Source organism: Nylanderia fulva, unplaced genomic scaffold (genome assembly GCF_048542155.1).
Source record: "Nylanderia fulva isolate GAGA-0341 unplaced genomic scaffold, ASM4854215v1 Scaffold16, whole genome shotgun sequence".
In the NCBI taxonomy this organism is placed as follows: Eukaryota; Metazoa; Arthropoda; class Insecta; order Hymenoptera; family Formicidae; genus Nylanderia; species Nylanderia fulva.
Window position 1 is genome coordinate 1,297,416 of NW_028189835.1, and position 23,954 is coordinate 1,321,369.

General features: G+C 38.3%; 2 protein-coding genes and 1 long non-coding RNA gene across 4 annotated transcripts in view; 2 read left to right on the forward strand and 1 right to left on the reverse strand.

The window, feature by feature from the left end:
- The window catches only part of Ubx (ultrabithorax), a 94,789-nt gene that overhangs the window by 58,884 nt on the left and 11,951 nt on the right, over positions 1 to 23,954 (forward strand). The window contains exon 2 of the mRNA XM_029314895.2: positions 20,855 to 21,260. Within this exon, the coding sequence (XP_029170728.1) occupies positions 20,855 to 21,168 (314 nt within the window). The 3' untranslated portion in view covers positions 21,169 to 21,260. The remainder of the gene's footprint in view (positions 1 to 20,854; positions 21,261 to 23,954) is intronic.
- Positions 1 to 23,954, reverse strand: part of LOC114940297 (uncharacterized) — a 107,149-nt gene that overhangs the window by 52,480 nt on the left and 30,715 nt on the right. The gene's annotated exons all lie outside the window — the stretch shown is intronic.
- Positions 21,200 to 23,954, forward strand: part of Antp (homeotic protein antennapedia) — a 237,807-nt gene continuing 235,052 nt past the window's right edge. Inside the window, exon 1 of the mRNA XM_085480777.1 lies at positions 21,200 to 21,260. The gene's annotated coding sequence lies outside the window, so the exon portion shown is untranslated. The remainder of the gene's footprint in view (positions 21,261 to 23,954) is intronic.

Below are 23,954 nucleotides of genomic sequence, written 5' to 3' on the forward strand. Positions count from 1 at the left end.
ACATACGATGTAAGCATTCACGGTCATCAATATCTTCGCTTTCATCGTTCTGTACATATGAACGCGCCGTCAAGCATGATTCACGCGAATTGCACTTCTTCTAGTTTGATGTTTGCAAAAGTCTGCGCGATTAACGATTGTTAACAGTATCTCGCGTCCTCGTAATTCATCGCGTCTGACAGTAGGAAATGCGTGAATAACGGCGCCACATGAGCGTGATATGTACTCGTCGCTCCATAATGAAATCCCGAGGCTAAAAGATGGTCTTCTGTTCTTGAATCTCCTTTCACAGCGCTCTATGATATATGTATGTCGTCCACTACTTGGACTACGCTCAACAGCATCTTAAACGGCTATCCTTTTCATTCGATCATTCGCATTAATTCTTTCTATTTCTATGTCTAGATATTTGAGAGAGAAAAATCAAATCAACAAGAAGTATTACAGCTGTGAAATTTTTTTAGACAATTTATTTGGCGAATAAATTATCTTCTGGAAAGAATAGAATTTTACGAAGGATTTTTATTCAAATTAATGCATAGCATGACATTTTTTAAATGATGCACTCTTTATACATATATAATTCCATCCGTTTGGAACTAAAAACTTATTGTGCACTTGTACTCTGAAATGCAGTTGCAATATTTTTTCTCGGCGCCGTCGAAATAATTTCGAGCGGTCGGCTTTTTTATAGAAGCGATTTTTTTAAAAATATGTGTCGTAACAGATCTTCTTAAAAAAATGTTTTTCATGGAAAATTTGTCCCCTCTTCCCTCTATTGCACGTTCTTCTTCTCTATCATTCAATACAAAGATGCGAACCTTTTTATGATATTTATGAGATTTGAATTGTCTGTGCTTATTTATTATTACATTTAGTATCAGTTTCCTTCTTTGTTCAGGATTGCTTTTTATTTTTTTCTCAAAATTCGAGATTTTTTAAGATTCTTTGCATTGTTGCGTAACTTTCACCCGTATTTCCGACGCACCTTTCGCGTGTTTTTTTTCAAACTAGACACACCTGAAAAAAAGGCACAAAAAAAATCGACTACAAAAGAATCATATTTACGAGCGACCGTGTGAATGTAAGCGGTTCCTGCCTTCGTATTTATTTCCATATATTTCTTTAGATTGTCACTATTGCATTTTATTCTTTAAATATTTTAAAATTTAGCTCATGAATTTATTTATATAAATTAATTTTAGGCTAAAATTTTGCGATATATGCTTACAGAAATTATAACAATATATATTTAAAAATCTTATTTAGCTGTATTTATATTTTTATTTTGTTTGTAATAAAAATAATACGTTTATAAAAAATATTTTTCTTAAAATAATATATAATAGATATATAATAAATAATATAATGTATGTATATTTTTTAACGCAAATAATATTTCCTATTAAAGTGGGCTATTTTTTGTATTATATTAAAAATATTTATGAAATATATATACAATATATATATATATATATATAATTGTTTAATGCTTTTGCTTGGTGTATATAATTCATATACATATGATATGATCGACACAACATGATATCTTTGCGATAGTTATTATAATTGGATTAGTATCTCGGATGCTTCTTGTCGAAGAGCATGTACGGCGGACACAGGTAATTCAATAAGCATCCAATAGCATAGATCTCTTAGACGTTTAGTCCATTAGATTCCATGTCAGTTTATTGCTTCAGGTTTCACGGGGTTGGCCAAGAGTATTCTGATTCCCCTCTGCGTTAATCTTTTTTTCCCTTAATCTCATTCTGTATCAATTAACATTTGTCATGTTTTTCACGCAACATTCAAACACATAGTTTAGAAATGCTATTGTTGTCATATTTATATTTCGAAATTGTGCTGCGCGAAAGGAACTTTAAATTGAATTAATTTTAACTAAATAAATTTTGAAGTAAACTTTTTTAGACAAATAAATGCGCAAATTCAATCAATCATCACATATATTCAATCAATTCGCGTTGTATTTTGATTTTACTCTGAAATATAGCCAATCTCGAGAATGTTCATCCCTGACTTGAAATCTCTCTCCCCTTTTATTCACCCCTTCACCGCGTTCAGACAGAAACTGTGCCGTAATGTTCCGCCGGATATGCAAATCAATCCTACAGTTTCCAATGATTTATCTATTGGATAATCTAATTCGTTTAAGTGTATCTCTCTCTCTCTCTCTCTCGATTCCATTTCGATTGAATAATCGCGCTATTATTTATAAAGCATTCTGGAGATACACTAGTATTACTAATCTCTTCTCTCAGGCGCTTACGTAAGTTGTAGAGGACGAAAATTTTTCTACGCGACTCGGCCCAATCTTATAATGTCTAATGATTAATTCCCCAGGTCCAATTTCTTTAAGTGTGCTATAAGTCGGTCGAGAATTAGACAGTTACTTTGATCACAGGAAGAGGCGCACGCTTTGAAATTTATATCGCTCGCGTGCACGCGTGTGTGTTGGAGCGTGTTACTTCGAGTGTTTCCTAGACAGCTTCTCTCGGCGGAAACACGCTTACTCATTCCACGAGTGCGCGAATTTAAATATAAGTAAAAGGCTTTACTGGCACACAATCCTGGAGTATCGTCTTTCTTTCTGGAAGTTGATTTGCCTTGCATGAAGCTTAGGAAGAAGGCTGCCTCTGCCGGGAATTCGTTGTACAGGTTTCTCGTCCCTTTTCCAGAGGCAATAGAGGCAATGAGAAGAAAGAGAAAGAGGTAGACTTCGATCTCGACTAGGCATCGCGACATCGAGATGTAACTCCTCTCTTCCTGATTTTACCGACTTTTCGCTCAATATAGTGTAGTATACTTTCCTTTAAAAAAGGGACTCTTTTATTATGTACCAAAAAAATGTTTTCTTTCTTCATTCTGCATTCTCAATAAAATTACATAGATACATATGAAAACGATTTTTAGGTCAGGAACCTTGAGACGCTCACAAAAAAGCGACAGTTACAAAACTTTAACGATGCCTCGTGTAATTTAGCTGACCCCATTTGACCGTCATAATAATATCCCATTCGCAAGTTTGACCTCTCTATAGTCTTGTAAAGAAAAAAAGCACTAATTTCATAATAACTACGTACATGTGGTACATATATATTCTTTACCGAATCGTCAAGACACTTCTTCAGACTTTATTATTATAAAATGACGGAGAAAAATAAAGTGACACGATTAATTCTAAAAAAAAATATCTGTAAAAATATTTGTATAATTTTCTTTTCGATCTGTATTCATTTTAGAGTTTCGCAATCGAAAACACAGCTTCCGTATAACTCTAAACACATAAAATACTCTTAGCATTAACATAATCCAATGGCAGAATGACGCATCGAATATCTATCGGAATCCGAAATCCCGCAAATCCTTGCGGGTGCGGCAGTTATCCCGAGCGAGCAGTTTCTCGCGGATTTCTCTCATTTAATATCAGCAATTTAACTACTTCAACATCGCGCCGCAAAGGCCATAAATATCAGCCACCGTGGTCCGGAGAACGATCGTTGTCGCGATAGGGATGCGCTAGATCGTGGTTGCACGACTCAGCAACGGAAGCGCACTCTGTAAGGGAGGTTGTTGGAAAGGCCAGAGAGTTAGAGTGAGACAAAGAGAGACGGAGGAAGAAGGAGAGAATCGTACAAGGGGGGCGGGAGATAAAGGGGGAGCAGCATCGGGTAGGGGAGCAAGAGTTGTAGAAGGGGTTGGGACAACACACGCAGGGGGATGGGCAGGGAACGCGAAAGTGGAGGCGAAACGGGAGAGAAAAAGAAGCGGAATGAAACGCTAGGCGCTGGCTACACAAGTACACTCGGCGCTGGCACGCCAGAGGCTATACTTATACCCTATAGGCAGTGGTGCATGGTATGCCATGATGGCAGTAACTCCAGAATCCCGGGGCTTAAACTCGCCTAGCACCGAGGATCAGTGGGGAAACTTCCTGCACCGCGGCTTAAAGGCTTCGTGGTTGCTGCTCCCTTGCTTTCCAGGTGGCGGGAGCAACTTTTCGCCATGTTAATGGGCGCAATATGATCATACGTGGCGCATCCGCGTATTTATGTATACCCCCGTATTCTTATTGTACTGTTTTTCTTTTTCGCAACAATGAAAATGCAATTCAAACGTAATTCATTAGGAAGAAGAAACAAAGATAAAACAGATGACTAAACGCAAGAACGTGTATTAAGTGTTAGTTACATTGTGAGAACTTTAATTTGCACAGGATAATACAAGGGGGGAGGGATGATATGTATCGTGTTGTAGATATACACACAATTATGATGTATGACGCATTATAAGGCTATTTAATTAAAACGATTTTATCGGAAAATGCAGAACGCATTTTTACGTAATGAGATTTACACCTTTAGGTAACGTTATCCTGTATTATCGGTGCATTATGCATAATAAAATCATTTATTTTGCATTTGTTTCTTGTATCCCGTCACGATTAGCAATGCGGAATCGAGAGAGAAAGAAAAGAGAGAGAGAGAAATATATCCCGTCGTTAATAAAGACATTAATATTGACTGGCAAATGTATCTAGATATGCCGCGAGGGTAGAGGCAATCCAAGTCCGGAATAGCGCTTGGGAATAGAATGCTCGGTCACGACAGGAATAACGTTTAAGAATAAAAGATGAGCGCGAAAAAGAAAAGTACTTATTGCTTATTTATAAGAGAACGTTGTTTATTTGACGGCTATGTCGAAATTTGCAAGCCAAAAATTCGTATAATAAATAATCCAACATTTTAAAATTACAAAAAATCCAAGTTTCGCAATTGACATTTTACATCATTAATCATTACACGCGATTACAAGGATATTCTCAATTTTATGATTTTTTTCATGAATTCTCTTTTTTCTACATTTTGAATAAATAATTAAATTATTCGATAAACTACTGATAAACGAAAAAATTGTCTTTTATACAATTTGTGGAATAGGACGAGCGGCCATAATTTTCTTGCGTTCGGAGTTTCGATCTTTTTCCGATCAGACCGCCCCTTTGAGAGGGTACCGTAAGATTTATTCGCCGTCTGGTCACCATAGCGGACGAATTTCATCAAAATGGGCAGCATATGGTGTACGCTGACGCCATTCTGCCATGGAACATCCGTAGGGATTTTCGAATTTTGTTCATGATGATTGCGCTCATGGAATCCATATTTCAGTTGCGAGAAGAAACGGGCCTAATCAAACGTCACAGATGCGGTATATCGAATTACCAAAGAGAGGCTTCAAGAAAACCTACTTTTTTCACGTCGGACATTTTAAAAAGGAATTTCGATAACCAAGAAACCTGAACTGTCAAAAATCTTTTAAATGTAAATAATGCGATTTTTTATGAAGAAAAAAAATTATTGCGACTTGCTTCTTCCTTCCGGGCTGCTCGGCATACGTGGCAGATGTATAGGTATCGATATTCGAAAAACGTAGTCTATAGGGAGTTTCGACTCCCCAATCGTGCGATGGTCACATCCTTGGAGACGCACGTGGTGCTATCATATTACGCAGGTTCCACGTGTCAATAGCGTTCGCATCCGCAATTTTCTCAGTCAGTTTTCCATCGAGTTACAATTACCAATTTACTCGTAAAGCATTAAACGTCAGAACTACATTTGTGATGTATGTGGGAAACATTATTCCATACACGCGTATAATTTTATATAACTTAATTCATTTACGCTACCTATTATAATACGAATTTTATTTTTTTGCATTGTGTCGTTGATCCAATCTTGTCGTGTTAAGAATTTTACATCAACGATTTTTATACGATTAAAAATATATCGCAAATATATTAAAAAATTAAATTTTTAGCATATGTATTATATAAATAGCTTTTCGTGTAAAGAAAGAGAGAGAAAGGACACAAATACTTAGTTCTTATTCAAGTTTCAAGTAAAAAGTCACGAGTTTTTCAAGTATCTCCATCATCGGGATTATGATGATACGTATCGATAGTCTGTGAGGAGCGGAATACAAGGAGGGTTGTCTGATTGTAGGAGAAACATTACGCAGACGCAAGTTCCGGAAAGCTTACTTGTCATCCATGTTATAACTTTGCTCGGCAGCCATTGATTACGACACACCGTGCCTTATCTTCCCCTTACACGCCTGGGGGATCAGGATCCCCCAGTCTCGGAAATATTTCGTACATCCCCGAAATTAATATCTGTTGGTTCAATATCATCCGTCGACCGTTTGTAGCCACGGTGGCATCGTCTGCGACTTAATAACGATGAATTGTAAGAAATGACCCGTCATTACTTACGACTTCATTAAGAGAGAGACATTCGGAATACATTCGAAAGATCGCTATAATGAAAGTTTCTTTACAAAGTTAAGAAACTTTTTTTGCGCAAATTATAATTAGTTTCATTTATCAACAATAAATATGTATGACAGCAAGCAAATGTATAAATTATTCTTTGATAATTAAAACTCAAACATAACATATTTTTTCGTTTTATTGCTACTTATTTTTTAATCGTTTTTATTTTTCGGAAAAAACATTAATTATTTTTTTAAAGATAATAATGATTCAATAGTTTAACGATATAAGGGCTCCGTATAATAGGTTGCGATGATGTAGCGTGTACGCAATTTGAAAAATTCGTCGACGTACTTCAAAATTTAATTATTTACGAAGTTTTAGGGAAGTTTGTGGCCGGCGATCAAAAAGAATGCGCAGCGGCGTAAAACCCGTTCGTGCTATAAGTGGGAATTTCAGATACTTGGCTCAGTAATTTTTTAACACGACGACGAGCGGAATACACAATGTATCGGAGCAGTTTAATAACCGAGGTAGTCCGAGAGAGTATTCGGCTCACGGATGACGCGACGATGATGATCCGCCATTTCACCGCAACTTGGGAGGTCCGCTCTTGATATCCCCTCCCCCCTTTCTCTTCTCTCTTCCTGCCCCCCTCATTTCTTCTTCGTACATGCGCTTCACCCTTTCGCTCTGCGCGATGCCTCTCTTCAGCCTCTTACCTTCTCCCTCCATCATCTCCACACATGGCTACCTTTCTCATCGGTTCATCTTTCTCACTCTTCGTTTGGATGTCCCGCTCTCTATGTGTGTGTGTGTGTGTGTGTGTGTTGTACCTGATCCTCTTCTATCCCTTTTTTCCTTTCTATGTGCTCTACCTTCCTCGCTGTCCTCTAGTCAGGTAGACTCCTCTACTCCCGCTCGTCTCTCGTTTCAATTGGAACATGCCCACATGGGAGCCTCAACTAGTTACGGAGATATTTTTTTTCTGCATTGGGGAATTGAAAGAGAAAACATGGAAAATGTGACCGAGGATTTTATTTTCTCGTGACATTAAATATAACGATACCGCGATAAACATTAAAGTCTTTTACATAAGAGAAGAAATTGAATAGTAATATTTAATCGCTCTTTTCTTCGGCATGATTATTCCATTATATTCTTCGTTAAGTCTAACCCGTCAACAATTACTAATTCAACGTATTGTTACAATCCGTCCGATTACCATGAACGAATTTTTCCATTAAAACGAAAACGAGCCGAAGCCGCGAAAGGGGATAAGGATCTCAAGGAGAGCAAAATTGTCGAAGATGAGGTGGCACAAAGACAATCGCGTCGATAAACGCGTAACAGCTACATCGATGTAACGTTCGTAATAACCAGCAATTTGCGAGAGGAACTTTTAGTTAGGCAACTCGCGTCTTCACGAGACCAGGAGGAGAATGAAATTGCGGAAAGGGACGGACGAGAGGAGGGGGATGAGGGTGGGAAAGGGATGGGGAGGAACGGCGAAGGAATGGTGTGCCAGTCGCGCTCGACCGGTCGGAACGGGAATAATTACCGCGGGAGAAGAGGCTGTTTGCTCGCGTCTTCACGGAGATTTTGTAACGATATCGCTTACGTAAAACTGGGTGTTGGTAAAGAGAGAAGGGGATGGAGCGCAGAGTTTTTGAAACAATAAAAGCAAACGGTACAGTTGCGCTTTTTCGGACGCGCTTATTTTTTTTCTCCTTGTTGCAAAATGAAGATGTAATTACCGTTTTCCGCAAATTAGCGAGCAACGATGATAGCCGCGAGGATAACGCTGCGAGATGAAATAATAGGGCGAAGAATTATATTGGTTTGTGAAAAACGAGCAAAAGGGGGATAACGGGGTCTTCTTCACTTGTAAACGCATATATATATATATAAAGATGAGTGCGCGATAATATAATGGCGGTAACCGATCGCGTTAGAAAATGCGAGTGAGAAAAGGCTATTCTTAAAACGACTCAATATACCTGGGCGTGGATCGACTTAATGACTACCTATATGTTTTGATCTTTGCACGTTGCTAACTCATTCCTTGAACAAGACATCCTTTTTTTTTGTTTGAATTATTTTTTTTTAAACTTGTTTTACATTTCTACGTAAACTGTTCCTTAGAAATATAAACGTATTCAAGACTTCAGAATCAAATCAACTACTTTATCGTTGCGTAATTTTAAATATCTATTGCTATATTTCTTAGTCAACACATATTTTTCTTTGCGCAATTTCATCTATAAAAAAATGAATCATATCTAAATTTCTTATTTTTATTATTCTGTATTATTACTTTTTGTTTTATTATCCTTAATTGCATTTTGGATTAAAACTGCGGAATTTTGTACACATCACAATATTAACGTAACTGCCGATGATTGCAGCAAATAGCGTGATACAAGCGGCTTATCGTAGGGCTTGTGATTACAGCAGCTCGCGGTAGTAATTTTATTAACGCTTGATTATATATCGATTGAATCAAGCTACCTCTAGCATTAATAAAACTGACTTGTCGACAGTTTTCATGTCTCAAGGGCATTATGTGTGCACACTACCTGGTGGTTTGCATCTTTTACAATGTTTCACAATAACATACGCTTCAGAACATCGTGAGGATATCGTCTCAAAATCCTGCACACGTATATTCTTTATGTATCGTCTTCTTTATATTGTCAACGATCTTTTAAAGAGCGAAAGAAGGATGAGAATCATATATTCAAAGTTTGCAAAAAAAAAAAAAAAAAAATAAAAAATTGCAATTGAGAAAAATACGTCATTTTTTTACACGTGCTAATTTAAATGTATAAATCTTTCTCCCAATTACTCTCGATTACATAACATCATATATTCCACTCTCAAACCGCTGATACGAGGCTTTAAAAGTTGAGAAATTACGCGATGCCAATTTAAATAAACATCGTTTTAACACGTTCTACAGCTTGTCGTCAATCAATCCGTTGTGTATGGACAGGGATAATATTCCGGTGTAATTTGCGTAATCTCTCCAGAGAATAAATCCGGTCGAGCGCGAGCGCGAGTAACGACGATAAAGTGGCTGGCGATGCCGATGATTGGTCGCTTTTCGACGGGGACGGGAGTTGAGTTTTTGTCGCAATAAAACGCATCCACGTAATCAGAACTGAAGCGAATCTGATGGGTGTGCTATTATCGCAGTTACGGAATGCGCGTGTTTATCATTTGATCAAAGATGTGACGCCGGTGAAGAGAGAATTGTCCGGTTACAACTGCAATTTCGATGACTTTACGTATCCTCGCGTTGCACCTTCAATAGATTGCATATAATACAGCTAAAATACAATCGAAAACTTATTTCATATGTTGTTATTACAAATAATAAAAATAGTAAAATAAATAGGTAAATAGTAAAAATAATAATAAAATTGATATGTAATCGGATTGCAAGAAGATGACATTTTTAATCCGAAGTAATCATTTTCCAATCAATTTGTTATAAGAAAAATATAACCGCGTTCTAAAAAAATATTCTTGACACACCTGTCTTTCGCTGCGCGTTCGAAGAAATTGCCGTGGCTGTAACATAATTAAGCAATCCGTAATTAATCGCGCTTGTCGCATAACATGTATTAGTTTTTGGCTCCAATTAACCCAAACGGCCGGCTGAAAGAAGTTTGCGTTTGTTAATTACCGGCGCGGCCGATCGATGTGTTAAAATTCGACGTTTATCTGGACGAAAACCGAAGACGAAATTTATCGGCGACGCTCTCGAACCGCGGCCAATCTGGTTGGCAACATGGCGTGTTGGCAAAATAGAGGGATGCGGTGCAGGAGGAAGGGGTGAGAGTTGCGCGGGAAGGGGGTAGGACGAAAAAAGAGTCTCATCGCAAGGGCTGGCCCCGCGGGGACTAATTTTTATTTTCCCTCTTTTCCAGTAAGTGCTCCGCGTCCACCTATTTCTCATAAATTTGAATTAATTTACATGCATTTGAATTTAATGCACCGCCATGCTTTATCAAAGCAATTAAGCTTTTAAGCGCGCATTTGCATTAATCCAATGTTTACAATTACGGCACGAACCTCTTTTTCGAGCATGGCCCGGGTTATTCCCCTCGTCTCTCTTTCTCTCTCTGTCCTGGTTACAGTCGAGAGGCACCGTAAGATATACAGATTGGTTCTATCTTACGTGTAATATTTTATAGAGATAATGAATTTATCATTAATTAACGATCTCGAGAGGAATAATACATCGTGCATTAAGTCATTGAACGTACTAAACGGCTCATGCATGCGCCACGATAAGAGCTACATAATTAATTATCCATTCTTTGCATGAACCTGCTTATCATAATATGTATCTGCCTTTTCTTGCAAATAAATATTTCTAATTTATGACGCGTAACGGCGCTATTTATATCTCGTAAATAAAAGTTGCGGAAAGGTAATTGGCTAATGCGTCATTACGATGAATTAATGCTCATCTTCGTCATATAATGCGCAATATCATTTATCGCGCGCGCTCTATCTTTTTCGTAATTCGTATTCGCGTTAAGTTTCTCTTCGCTATCGGTTTCGAAGAGCTGCGAGAGTTCGCCGTGGATTCAAAGGCCGTCACGGCAATATAATCGCACTATGATTTACGCTAATTAAGATTCTAATAGCGAACATTATTGCCTATTTGTAAGTTGTAGGATTATACGGAAAACATTTTTCGCAAAATTCAAGACAATGAAGTGTGGTAACGTTGTAATAGCGTTGCGCGATGATACAAATATTTTTTGACACATTAATCGATACAATTCTAAAAAAAAAAAAAATTATAACGTTTAGATAAAATTATTAAAATTTATTTCTCGATTTAATTTCTTTCTTTCTCTCCGCTTGATTAATCTTACTTTTTCTCTCCCTCTTTCTAAAAAGAAATTTTGCAATGCTTAGGTAGAATTATTCAAATGTATTTTCCTATTTAATTTATTTCTTTCTGTCTGTTTGATTGATCTAACTATTCTCTGCTCTCTCTCTTGCTTCTTCTCTTCTCTCCCGAAAAGAGGGTATATTGTCTCGCGGATACGGACGTAGGTATGAGTTTAGTATATCTATACATATAATATAGGGAGTGAAGCAAAGTCCTATTCAAAGCGGATGATTCAGTGGCCGCTGCTGCGCCTGGATAAGATCTCGTAGTGTGCCGCCTCGTTCATCTTAACGCGAGAGAGAGAGAGAGAGAGAGAGAGAGAGACCGGCCAACCTGCAACCGGCTAAACCATTCGCCAACCCTTTCCGTTTTTTCGCCCTTTTGCGCAGAAATTGCGGAATCGTGGAATCTAGATAATCCGGCAGAGCGGATCCGGATCAGCGATTCGGGGTCGGAGGATATTTCGTACGGAAGAACGAAGAAGAACCTCATTACGTGTTCAATAACCCAGCTCGTGTCGAACGTTCAACTTTTTCACGAGACACACCCACGTTGAGGATATGGCATGGCGAGGGTCGTCCATGTCCGGACTTTTTAATATGCCAAAAAGCTTGCCGTGTCGCGAGAACATTTTTGGCAGCTCTCGCTCTCGCGTATCGCGGATATGGAGTATTCCGCGAACTAGTTCGACCTCTCTCCCTCTCCGCGCCTCCCTAACTTTCTTGATTTACGCGAGTTCATTATTATTTTCGCGCTACGGAACAATCGCGCCTCTTCCGCACTTCCGTTCTGTAACCCTCATCCTCTTTTCCCTTCCGCCGGTCTCGCGCTCTAGAGCTGAAAAGTACGACTGGAATACGTTTGAATAATGGAGCAAATTTTTTTCTTCACCATGACTCTGCATTTCATACTGAATATTTAAACACTCAAGTATGCAATTGTGATAGAGGGAATAAATATCGTAACATTTTCTCTCTCTTTCTTTCTGTTTAAAATTATAAAACATCGAATTATAACAGTTATATCGCATTTTGCGCTGAAGTCACCACGACTCTGCATTTTATATACTGAATATTTAAAGAAGAAATAAGTATGATACATAATAAAAAATCGAATTATAATAGTTTGCACCCTCCCGAAGTCACGAACTCGCGCAAAAATATGCGGCGGCGCAAAATTACTTATCTTTTTATTACCGCCCTTTAAACGAGAGTAATACTTCGGCTCCGTCATTATCGCGCGCGCCACGTCTTAAATTTTTTGCGACGCGTCAAGTATAATTTACTCTCCCCCTCCGATGAAAAAAAAAAAAAAAGATTCAAACTCGCCCCGTAAGCAATTATTAGTAATTTCGCACATTGCGATGCCTATCTAACAGATCGTTTCCGAAAATCCAAATTCAAAGTGCAGTTCAACCAAGGCCCCCTTGGTAATCATAGTTTCTTGCCCGGTTTAAACGCGCGATGGCGTCTTATTCGTCGAAACCGGCTCTCCCCACCCCCTTTTTTCGCCCCCCGGACCGCTCTTGTACGTACTGGACGACGAAGGCCCCCCCGGGGCTTCGTCGAATCACAAGTACGAAGGACCTGCCCTCTATGTCTCGCTCTTCTCTCTCTCTCTTTCTGAGAGCCACCGCAAAAAGAACGTAAAAGATGCCGGCAATCCGTGGCCCTGCGTGCTGCAAATTATCAAATCATCTCTAGTCCGATTAATGCGTATATAAGTTAAGTCATTACTTTGTGAGACACGCGTAGCCACGAGGGAATACGTGTGGGAGATTTATACATCGTTCCCTGCCGTTCTTCTGGCAGGATCTATAATTAGAACATTCAGAGAGAGAGAATATCTCGAACCTTCCCGGTAAAGCTACATCTCCAACGTTGAAGACACTCTTCGCACTAACGAGCAAAATGTTTGCAGAAGCGACGTGTCGCAAATTATGAATTATTTATATTAATGCGTTAATTATTATTGCAACGCGTACGATAATTTGAATGAAAAGATATGTACGTGTGATAAAATGACACGGTGCAAAACTCGCGAAATGTTCAGCCTTAATCCGCGCGGCTCTTTGTGGGAGAGAGAATGCATCCTCACGCACTCTGATCTCTTCGTGCCCGTAGAGTTGGAAATAAGGCGGCAATAAAGCATATGTAAAATATATTCTTGAATTCCTTTTAGGACGCAGATATATGGATGGTTCGGTGGGTCGGTTGCCCGCTGGTAACCATGTTTCCCTACACCCCCCCACAACCCCCTCACGTTCCTCTTACAACGCACACGCATTTAGCTTCGTGTGCGTGTACCGGGCGTGTGAGTTTATAGATGCATGGCGATGTAAGTAAGACAGACGATCCGTTTCATTAGAGGGTGTCGCAACGTTACCCACCTGTATCGGACCCTCTCGCATTCGAGGTGTCCTTTTTTTAGATTCTCGCTTCCTTCGGCGATTATTTTCGCTTAGAAGGATACTTTGTGCCAAGTATTCTGTCTCGGGGTTACATATATATAGGAAGAAAATCATTTATATATACATAAGGTAATTCGGAACGAGTGTAATCAACTTTGACAGATTGTTTGGGGAGATCATAAAATAGAATCTATGTTCATTGACATTTTTTACTCGGAATGATCTCCCGATCAATCTCTCAAAGTTGGTCACACTTGAATCATCTTGTATATAAAATAGAAACAAAATTGCGCAAAATAATTGTTAATCTTAATCTTTCCTCAATGGTAAAAGTCGACCAAACTGGCAATCATTTATTGTAGATAATTAGTTAAAATGCAACGTTTCGGCTGTCATTGCAACCCTTTTCAAGTAAATCTATAAAAAGTTACATAAAAATAATTATAATTTTAATACATTTATTGCAACAATTAATTATAAATTCCTAAACAAAAAAATTGTTACATACCAAAAGTAAATGTTAAATAAATTAATACAGTAAATCAAATTCACTGCATGCCTTCGACAACATTCACCATTGTTTTAATGAACAATGTAAAATTGACAGAAGTAAGCAAGAAATAAAAAGATGTTAACAGTGTATTTTAACTAATTATCTACAATAAATGATTGCCAGTTTGGTCGACTTTTACCATTGAGGAAAGATTTTTATTAATTATTACTGGCGAACCTTAAGGATTTTGATTGTTAATTTTGATAAGAATTAGATAAATCAAAGAGGAAGATGGTAAGCAAAATAATGAAAAAGAGATATCCGAGATCTCTCACATTATTTCAGTATGTTTCTTCACGCGAGATTTTCGCACGTGGAAACAACAATGACGATTCAGGAAGAACGCGAAAATCCTCCCGATAACGATGAGCAGCAATAAGAAAGGGAAAGTTGGTCGTTTTCTACTCGGCCGGAGAGAAAACGAGGGGTTTAGAATGGAGAGAAGGACGGAAAAAGATGTACGGAGCCACGAGGTGTCGTCTTACAACCGGCTCTCGGTTCGCTTACCTATGCCGAGAGCCTTCTTTGCATGCCATCTCCACCACCATCTTACGTCGGCATGCTCCTTTTGTACTTCGGTCCCATGGAACGTCCTCCCTCTTCTCTTTCGCTTGAGATGCACCGTTGCGTTCGGTCTTTGCATAATTATTACGATTACCGCGAGTAGCAGCTGGCTCGTTGGTTGAAGAAGCCACCTCTTCTCTCCCTCTCTTCTTTCCCCTCTCGTTTTCGATTCGCCTCCATTCTTCGTCTCGTTTTCGCTGCCCGAACGTCAGGAAGCGAGAGATGAAAAAGAAAAAGGAGATCAACGTTTACGGGCTCGCGTGTATGCGTTAATTAAATTTCTTGCGTGATAGTGAACGCGAAATTATCCTGAGTATCTCTCTCTCCGCGGCTTCTCTATTTTTTGCTCGCGATTAATTGCATACTGACGGATTGTCAGCCAATCAGAGTCGTTCCTCCATGTCATCGGATGGCGGCGGAGGATGAATTATAACGAATCACGTAACTCAGAAGCCTCGTGTTAATGATGCTCCGTCCACGAGTCACGTTCTTCATTAAAACGCACTCGACGAGTTTCTTGATCGACGAGTATACGCGAATGATGCTACAGCATTTCGATCGGCCTTTACTTTCTATTTCGACACAGATTACAATCGGCAAATACCATCAAAATGATTTAAAAATCACGGTCGCGTTATTCAGGATACGTTCATGATTGCGAACATACGATTGATTGAAGATACGCGATATGAATGACTGATTCGAAATGTTTTGTTTCATAGAGAGGACAACGCATTCAGAGAGTATATATTTCATACTCGATTCTTTTTTCATCGGCGAAAACGAGCACGATATATAATAGCGAAAAAGCCGATGAGTTTCGAACAGATATTTCGTACGATAAGATATTAAAAAAATCTCGATCATCTCGTTCGTTTATCCTCGCTCAGCAGGATACTTCACTTGCGTGGGAGCAAAGTCGGCACCTTGCCCGCGGCGTGGCTTATGCTCTTATTCAAAAGTGCTCGCACGTAAAGCCGATATCTTATTCTTGAACAAGCAAAGCTTCGTAAAGGTCTTCTTATGACATATCTCTGGTTGCGGACGTTCTCGTCTACGTCGCGAAATTTCATCGAACGTATTCTACCGGACTTACAAGTACATGTAATGACGGGTTCATTAAATTTATCTCTATGTTATATAAAATGTCAAACATTAGACGATGTCGATTTTAAGTTCTTTTTTTAACTAGCTTATTTAAGCTAATTATTATCATAAATATTTTATTAGGAAATAGTATAAAGAAAATATATTTAGATCTCTTGTATGTATCTTTTTTATGTCTAATACATGTCCGATTTATTATTATTATTATATGTATAATTAAACTTTTTTCACTCCGGAATCAATAAGGAAAGAATTATTTCATTTCACGCAATAAACGATTCAGTAATTGATTATTGGCACAGTTAATAAATCTTCGCAATCTTATAAATATATATTTCGAAATATAAGCTTTCATATTAATATATTCGTAAAATGTGTGTGATACGTCGTTTCTTCTAAATGAACCTATATTTTTGATGATTTATAAATCTCGCATAGTTACGCGTTTTCCCATCTCTATAAACAAACCCGGCTTCTCCGCGACTGTGCCGCGTCGGATCTTCGACATTCTAATTTGGACTATCCGTTATTTTAGCGTCAGAAAACATGAGGTTTATTAGGCATATTTATGAGACGCGGCCAAATTCCATAAGCGTTCCATCTGACCGCTAAGTCTCACTACTAGTTGGAAGTACCAGAAGAGATATACGTCTTCGCTGTTCCTCATTTGCGAGCGTCAACCCTTAGTTTATTTATGCCGGCGGGTTTTTAGCATGTATTTATGATCGTTGAGGTTTCCGTCGTCACACACCCCGTGAGGTCGCGTTGCCTCTCCCCTAAAAGAGAGACGGCGTCGGCGGTGTAACGCGCCGCGCACTCTTCGTTAGCCTCCGTTGTATATAACTTATTAATTACGGTTGACTAATGCGCTCCAGCTGTGCCACGTAGCAACATCTTACCTCTCCCTTCGTCCGCCAACCGTCCTCCAACTTTCTCCCGGTGCTTTCTCGGCAGCCCTTAGAGAGGAAAGAGAGTAAGAAGAGAGAAAGGGGGTAGGAGGAGACGCCCTGGCAGAAACGAGACGAAGATTCTGGTAGAGCGTGAAAGAGGAAGGGAAACGTGGCAAGGGGGCTACGGGGAGGGGGAGTTTAGGTGGCATGGAAGAAGACGAGGGAGAGAGAAGAGAGTAGAGCGCGAGGGACGCTAGGCAGTAACTCACGCCCCCGAGAGGATTACCTACCTTGGCAAGGCTGGAGGAGGGTATATCCCACGTTGAGCTACGATCTTGCTGCGTAGCTACGCGTTCCTCATACCAAGTGTCCTCGGTACTCCCGTGCCGCGTGCAAACAGGGTTCTTCGAGAGCGTGAGCGCGTTCCGGATGGCACCGGAAGGCCGAAACTGGTGATACGTGAACGGACTATAGCACTCTTCAAACGAGACGGAATATTGTTATAGGATGCGCTTAAAAGGGGCACGAAATATTGTCCAATTATTCGTTCGTTTATTTCATTTTTCTTACCCATTATTTGTCAAATTTTTATTTTTGCTATAACACTAAACGTGTGTGTCCATTATACTTTGTTTTATAAAAAATAAAAATTCGCATCGGTTAATGGGATTAAAATTTTAGAAAGTGCAATTGCGTGTACATGATATTCTATTTTCGATTATTGAATGATTTAACCCGGCTACGTGAAATATAACGTGTAGGTCACAGCAGTGACTAAACATTATTTAATTTAGAAGCAAGAAATATACGAGGACCCGCTCTGGTTGATGTATTGCTAGTCTTACGTACAAAAACTGCCCAACGTTGCGGAAACTCGAAGGGGCAAAGCCTATAGGAAATATCTCAGGAGGAAGTCTGGGAAGTCCTTCATGGACCCAATTCACTTACTTTGATTTGATTGGTCCCGCGTATGATTCGACTTCGTATACTATATATACACGCACGTAGTAAAGGGATGCGGGAACGGAGTGAGGGTTGCCGAAGCCAAGCTTTGGTTGGCATCGTGTTTTGCAAAGTTATACCGGCAAATCCCCAACAGCAATCAACGTATTGGCTGTTCTTGTTAGAGTTGGCAACCAGTTAAGTTGGGCTCCCTACCTCAGTTTATGGTCGAATACGTCGAATACGTCGAAACTCGGCAAATCTCTTTCAACCGACGGTTTCCCCTTCGCATTTTGAAGCTGTTCTCAACGAGCCGAAAAAAAGCATTTGATTGCTTCGTGAAATTTTCCTTCTCCATTGAGCTCTCCCGTTTTACATCTTTCCGATCTATTGTTTCTTTTTTTCAAGATTGTTTCTTTTTCAAAAGTACATTAATCGGAACAATTCAAATTATAATTTACAGCCTGTGATAAGTGTTTACAAATTCAGCATTTTTTAAATGCAAGTTTGCGAGTTTGCAAAATAAGTTTATCTTACATATTTTGTGCTACACGTAATCCTTTCAATTTTTTTTTTGTTATAACTTAGATTTTTGAAAGAACAATTCGTCGGACGAAGGTTTGGGCGGAGTGGAAATTTCCCAGGATATACGGGCAAGCATTTTTCAAGAAAGGCGTGAATAACGACCGAAATATTTTTCGCTCTTCTAAACGTGCTCTACGGTTTTCCCGCTTTGCTGTTCAGCCAACCAATTCCTCTTGGCATGCCTTACCGATCTTCTTCTTTGTTCCTCCAAATGAAAGCATTTTAAAGGGTCTTAGCATAAAATTTATCCACCCCTTCGGTTAAGCAACCGTACGCATCTCTTTTACGGGGAGCATGGTAATCTTGATATTTCATCCCCTAATTTCGTTTGGTTCGCGATATCTCATGGATAAGATGTCATGCGGGACAAGAAAGAAAGAGTAGTTCAGTAGTTCATGAATTTGAAACTTTCAGACTGAGAATAATTAAAAAAGAAAAATGAAAAGAGAGGTAATTTACAAATTACTTTTATGAAGGGAAAGTTATTTATAATAGAAAAGTTATTTCTAAGGAAAATTATTTTGAATTATTTTATATACATTTAATAGGAAAACTTGCAAAAATATTTCTAAGCGATGATAATGTAAAAACAAAACATTTTATTATTTATCGTCAATAGATTCGTGAAAAATACCGAAAGTAAAATATCTTAATATTTTATCTCTCTCTCTCTCTCTCTTTGTATTTTTTATACTTAATTATTTTATATCATAGGCTTATTCTTTTCCTAATAAAAGCATCACATGTTCTATGAAAGAAATATCATAATTATGTGATACAACATGTCGTATTTTCTACTTCGCTGATCTGTATGAAAGCAACTTGTGATAGACCCTACTTTTATTTGCAAGTTTGATGGAGAGGGAAAGAGGGAAAATTTATCGCTCCCATCCTTACTGCGCTCGTATTTCGAAAAAAACGCATGCCAATGGAACTTGGAGAATGATTCTATGGGAGTTGTGAAATGATAAAGGAAGTTATGATAGGAAATTCCGAGATGGAAGAGAAGCAGACTCGACGCGCGCGATCCGTGTGACAAATAACCGTTAAAAATACCGTCACGTTGTAATTTCACGCCCCTTCTGTACAGGGCAACATGACAACCTGGTATGAGAATCGTACAGGGGTGATCACAGGGGGTGGCAAAGAGAACGGGATGAGGCGCCCGGAGGGATAGCGGTTCGGACGGCGGGGCACTTGATTACGTCGCGATAATAAACATCACGCTCCGATATAAACCTTGTTTCGGTGTACCGGTATGATACGGATACAATGGTCGTCTGGAATTGCCGCAGCGTATGCGTGAATCACGCACCGTGTGTGATTTTATGCACTTTGTTGATAACAGATCGGTACAGATGCTATTATAAATTTGAAGCGTTTATTGGACGACCAGATTCGTATCGGGACGTTGAAACATATTCTTGCATATTGAACAATTATATCGTGCGAGAAAAATTTCTCTTATTTTTTATTTTCAAGTTTTTGATGTGATAAATGTGAATAGACAGAGATTAAATAGAGGGATTGAGATTAATTTGTGTGGGCTTTTCCAGAACGCGTTATTTCGCTATTGACAATTTTATCGAAGAAATTAAATATAAAAAAAAAAAATTCCAATGATCTTGGTCGTCGGTAAATTTCGAGAAGATCGATTCTAGTCGAACACGGAAGGATAAGCCGATAGAGAGCGGAAATCGTAATATTATAGATATTTATGTACTCGGGCACGCACCGTATGCGAGCGAAAACAGAGTAAAACGTAAAAGGAGGATTCTGCTTACGGCCGAGGAGAGAGGTCGGGTTTAGGTTGGATATCGGTGGCACAGAGGTGAAACGGGAGGGTTTTTACGAGGCAGTAATGGCCGATAAGGTGAGCTTGCGCCCCCACTGTCGGGGCTTACTCCGCTACTGTACCCAAGTGACTGCTCAACAGTACCTATTCCCGCCGTCGTATACTCTCTTACTTTCTCCCGTTTTGTTCGGCAGAACGACTCATGCCGCGCTTTATTTTAAACCGTTTACACATTTCCTTTATCGGCACGGTCCTCGTTTATATATCGCCGCGTATCGTCTGATATTCGCCACTGGGATAATCAGAAATTCATTAGAATACTCTTTTAATAAGTATCTTAAGCGGCAGCTCATAAAGATAACAACTCACTTTAGAACAAGATAAGCAGCAGGGATGGAATGACGAGCCGGTGTAATCTGTATACTCAATTGCCATCGCGTACAAAGTGGTATCCGCCAATATACCTATTTATTTTCAATATTATCTGTAAATTAAAATTTATCGCATTCGTAAAATCAACATTTTTCCCCAATTTCTGATAACATCCTCGCAAATATACGATTCGCCTATTAGCACCGCGAAATCAAAATTTCCTTCAGTATTACCTCTGTGCCTCTATATCTGAAGACTCACGCCTGTCGCGATTCGATACGTATGTATCTATTGACAGATGTCCGATTAACATATTTTTGACAGTTCGGCCGCTATTTTTTTTTTTTTTTTTATATTTTTATGGGATAGATATGGTATCAGAGAAAAGAACAAAGAAGGCCCGTCTTAACTCTTTCGTCTCGTTGTTTGCAGGGGCGAACGGAATGCGCAGGCGCGGCCGACAAACCTACACGCGCTACCAGACTCTGGAGCTCGAAAAGGAATTCCACACGAACCACTATCTTACCAGGCGGAGGCGGATCGAGATGGCACACGCGCTCTGCCTGACGGAACGGCAAATCAAGATCTGGTTTCAGAATCGGCGAATGAAGTTGAAGAAGGAGATTCAGGCGATCAAGGAGCTAAACGAGCAAGAAAAGCAAGCGCAGGCGCAAAAGGCAGCGGCAGCGGCAGCGGTTGCGCATCAGCAGCAAGGAGCCGGCGGAGGACCCGAGGGGGGCAACTAGGGGTACGCCCTGCATCGGAGCCCCCCTGACCACCCCACCGTCAATCCACACCACCCTCTACTAGCACCGCAATGTACACAGCTGTATTAAAGGTGAGTGACTTTTTATGATGATTTATCATTCCGCGATGCGAGATAACGATTAATCCTGATTAATCACTCTCCCCTTCTCGATTTATTAATCGAGAGTTAGTCAAACACACACACACTGTAATTTTCTAAGTTTAATATATACATAGAAATGGAAGATATTACTGAAATACACGTGGCAAACTTTCCGGTTTGAATATTATACATATCTTCTGTTCAATTTAAAGTAAACTTTTCTGTATCGAAAATTTGATTAGATCGCAAACTTTTTTGAAAATATTTTTAATTTGGCATTTAATATTTTAATAATTAAGCTACTAGAAATAAAAAATTTATATATTAAAATTAAAAATCAAATGGTTAAGTGATTGCACTTATTTTAAAAAATTTAAGAGATATTATTTATAAAGCGAGCTCAAGTCTTTCAGTCACAATCAATATATAATTTATTATATATTTTTATTTACGTTATACGGAAATTAATAAAACAGACGTATGCACTTGATGCAACAGTTAGGATTATGTGCTATGCACAAAAAAAATGATACTCGTATAAACGTTGAAAACGCCGGTAAAAATGGGATTCGAGCTTTTAGCAGCAGTGGCCTTAAAATTAAGTTTAGTCGGCGGGCTTAATGAGGATAAACCGCGTACAAGCGTGGCTTCATAATTTTCTAAGTTATGCTATTCGCGTGTATTTAACTTGCGTTGAACGTGCATTTCGAGGGAACGATAAACACAGACTTGAAATAATGCGTCTTTCTTTAATATTGTTTACCTTAGTTGTTTTTACTCTTACAATAATAAATAAAAAATATCAATAGTAAATAAAGTTTTTTCCCAATATAAATGTGATATTTATAGGAGTAATACATTATTACGAACTTTTATGACTTCTAACTTTCGACTAAATGGACTTCTTAAGAAAATGACTCATCATAAAGAAACTTTAACCATCTATTCTTTCGCCTATCAACGAGGAATTATGCAAAAAGTCTTTACGAATGACATGTGTCTAATAGTGTCAGAATCTCTTTTTCTGTATTTTGCGTTAACTGATGTTAGAATTGACATAGCTTTCCTCTAAATAATTGCGATATCATACCATATTGGTTCTTTACATCATATTTTAATATTAGATTTTTTACTAATTTGTTTAAATCTTGTATTGAAAAAGACCGTAGTGCGGTCGAAACGTTTACACACGATTTATTACACACGAATTATACATGCGAATTATATTAATAATAAAGCTAATTTTTTTAGCTCGTTCAGTTGGCTTACTAATTTCCTTTATTAATTTTGAATTTATACGAGCCTTTATTAATTAAATATTTTAAAAAATATCACTTTTCTTATATTACGTTGCTTCGTTTATTTAAACATAGATCGTAATATTACAACATTGTATACCAAGATCAATATAACCGCAGGATCAAAAACCTGTTAGATTAACCGTTAAGTAAAGCTGAAAAAGAAGAAAGTATTTTAGAAGCAATAAATTGTTTGAAACAGGTGAATAATACAAAAAAAGGAAAAGAGAAAGTCCAGTCAGGTAAAAAAAAGACAATAGTATCAATCCCGTTAGCACGATTTATCCTAAAAAAAGTCTGCAGTATAATCTGTATTTTAATCGGGTCAACCATTCATTCTTAAAAAAATAAACTACTATTCGATTTGCCCGATCGAGACACTATAGATATTGTAAGAAAGGTTCCCGCCTTTTTCACACTCACAAGAATTTATCGTCTCTCGAGCATTTAAGACTTCTTTATGCGTTTTAGTTAAAAAACAGACCTTAAAACTAATCTCACTAATCTAACTTAAAAATATATTGTACACAAGTCTAACGGCTATTTATGTGTATCTTTCCATAAAAATTTTTCCATATGTGTATTTTCCGTAGAACATTTTTTTATTGCATTACAATTTTTGTAATTTCCTTTTTTTTATTAAAATATATATATATATATAGTAAAAGTTTATATTTATTAATCTTTTTAAGTATAAAGTATGTAGATAGTATATTAGAAATATGTTCTCTACAAAATAAAAAAAAAACACTACAGAACAAAATGGCACGCTAGTTTATCATATATATTCTCAAAATACTTGAAATGTCTGCAGCAGAAAGGAAATACGCCGGTCTAAAAGTTCGATCGAAACTTCTTATTCCCTGAAACCTATTGGCGCTTAATATTCTTTTTTTGGTATCTTTGGGCGACGAAGAAGTTCGGGGATAAATTTTGCCCCGACTGCATGTAATATTACGGAGCACACAGCGAAGCGATTCCTCGATTAACTCCGAGGATTGCGTCGTAATTGTACGCCACTTGAATCGCGATTAAATAACGTTCCCTCCCGCCCTCCTCTCTCTCAGTGATATTTATTTAATCACGCTTATTTAATCGTCCATATCAGGAGATGTTCGTATCCTCGAAATAGAATCTTCATCGATTTCCTCAGCAATTAGTAATGCGACTTAAGTGATTCGTGTGACGAAATACTAGATTCCAAAAAAAATTTCAATTATCATGATTGATTTCTAATTACTTTTTTGTGCTGTGCGTTCTCGTCGTATTTCTTTTTTTTTTTTTTTTTGCTTATTCCTAATTTTTATCTCCAGTCTAACTTTAATAAACATGAAGCAGATGCAAATACAGAAGACATTAAGTAAAGTTTTACCGCAAGAATTTG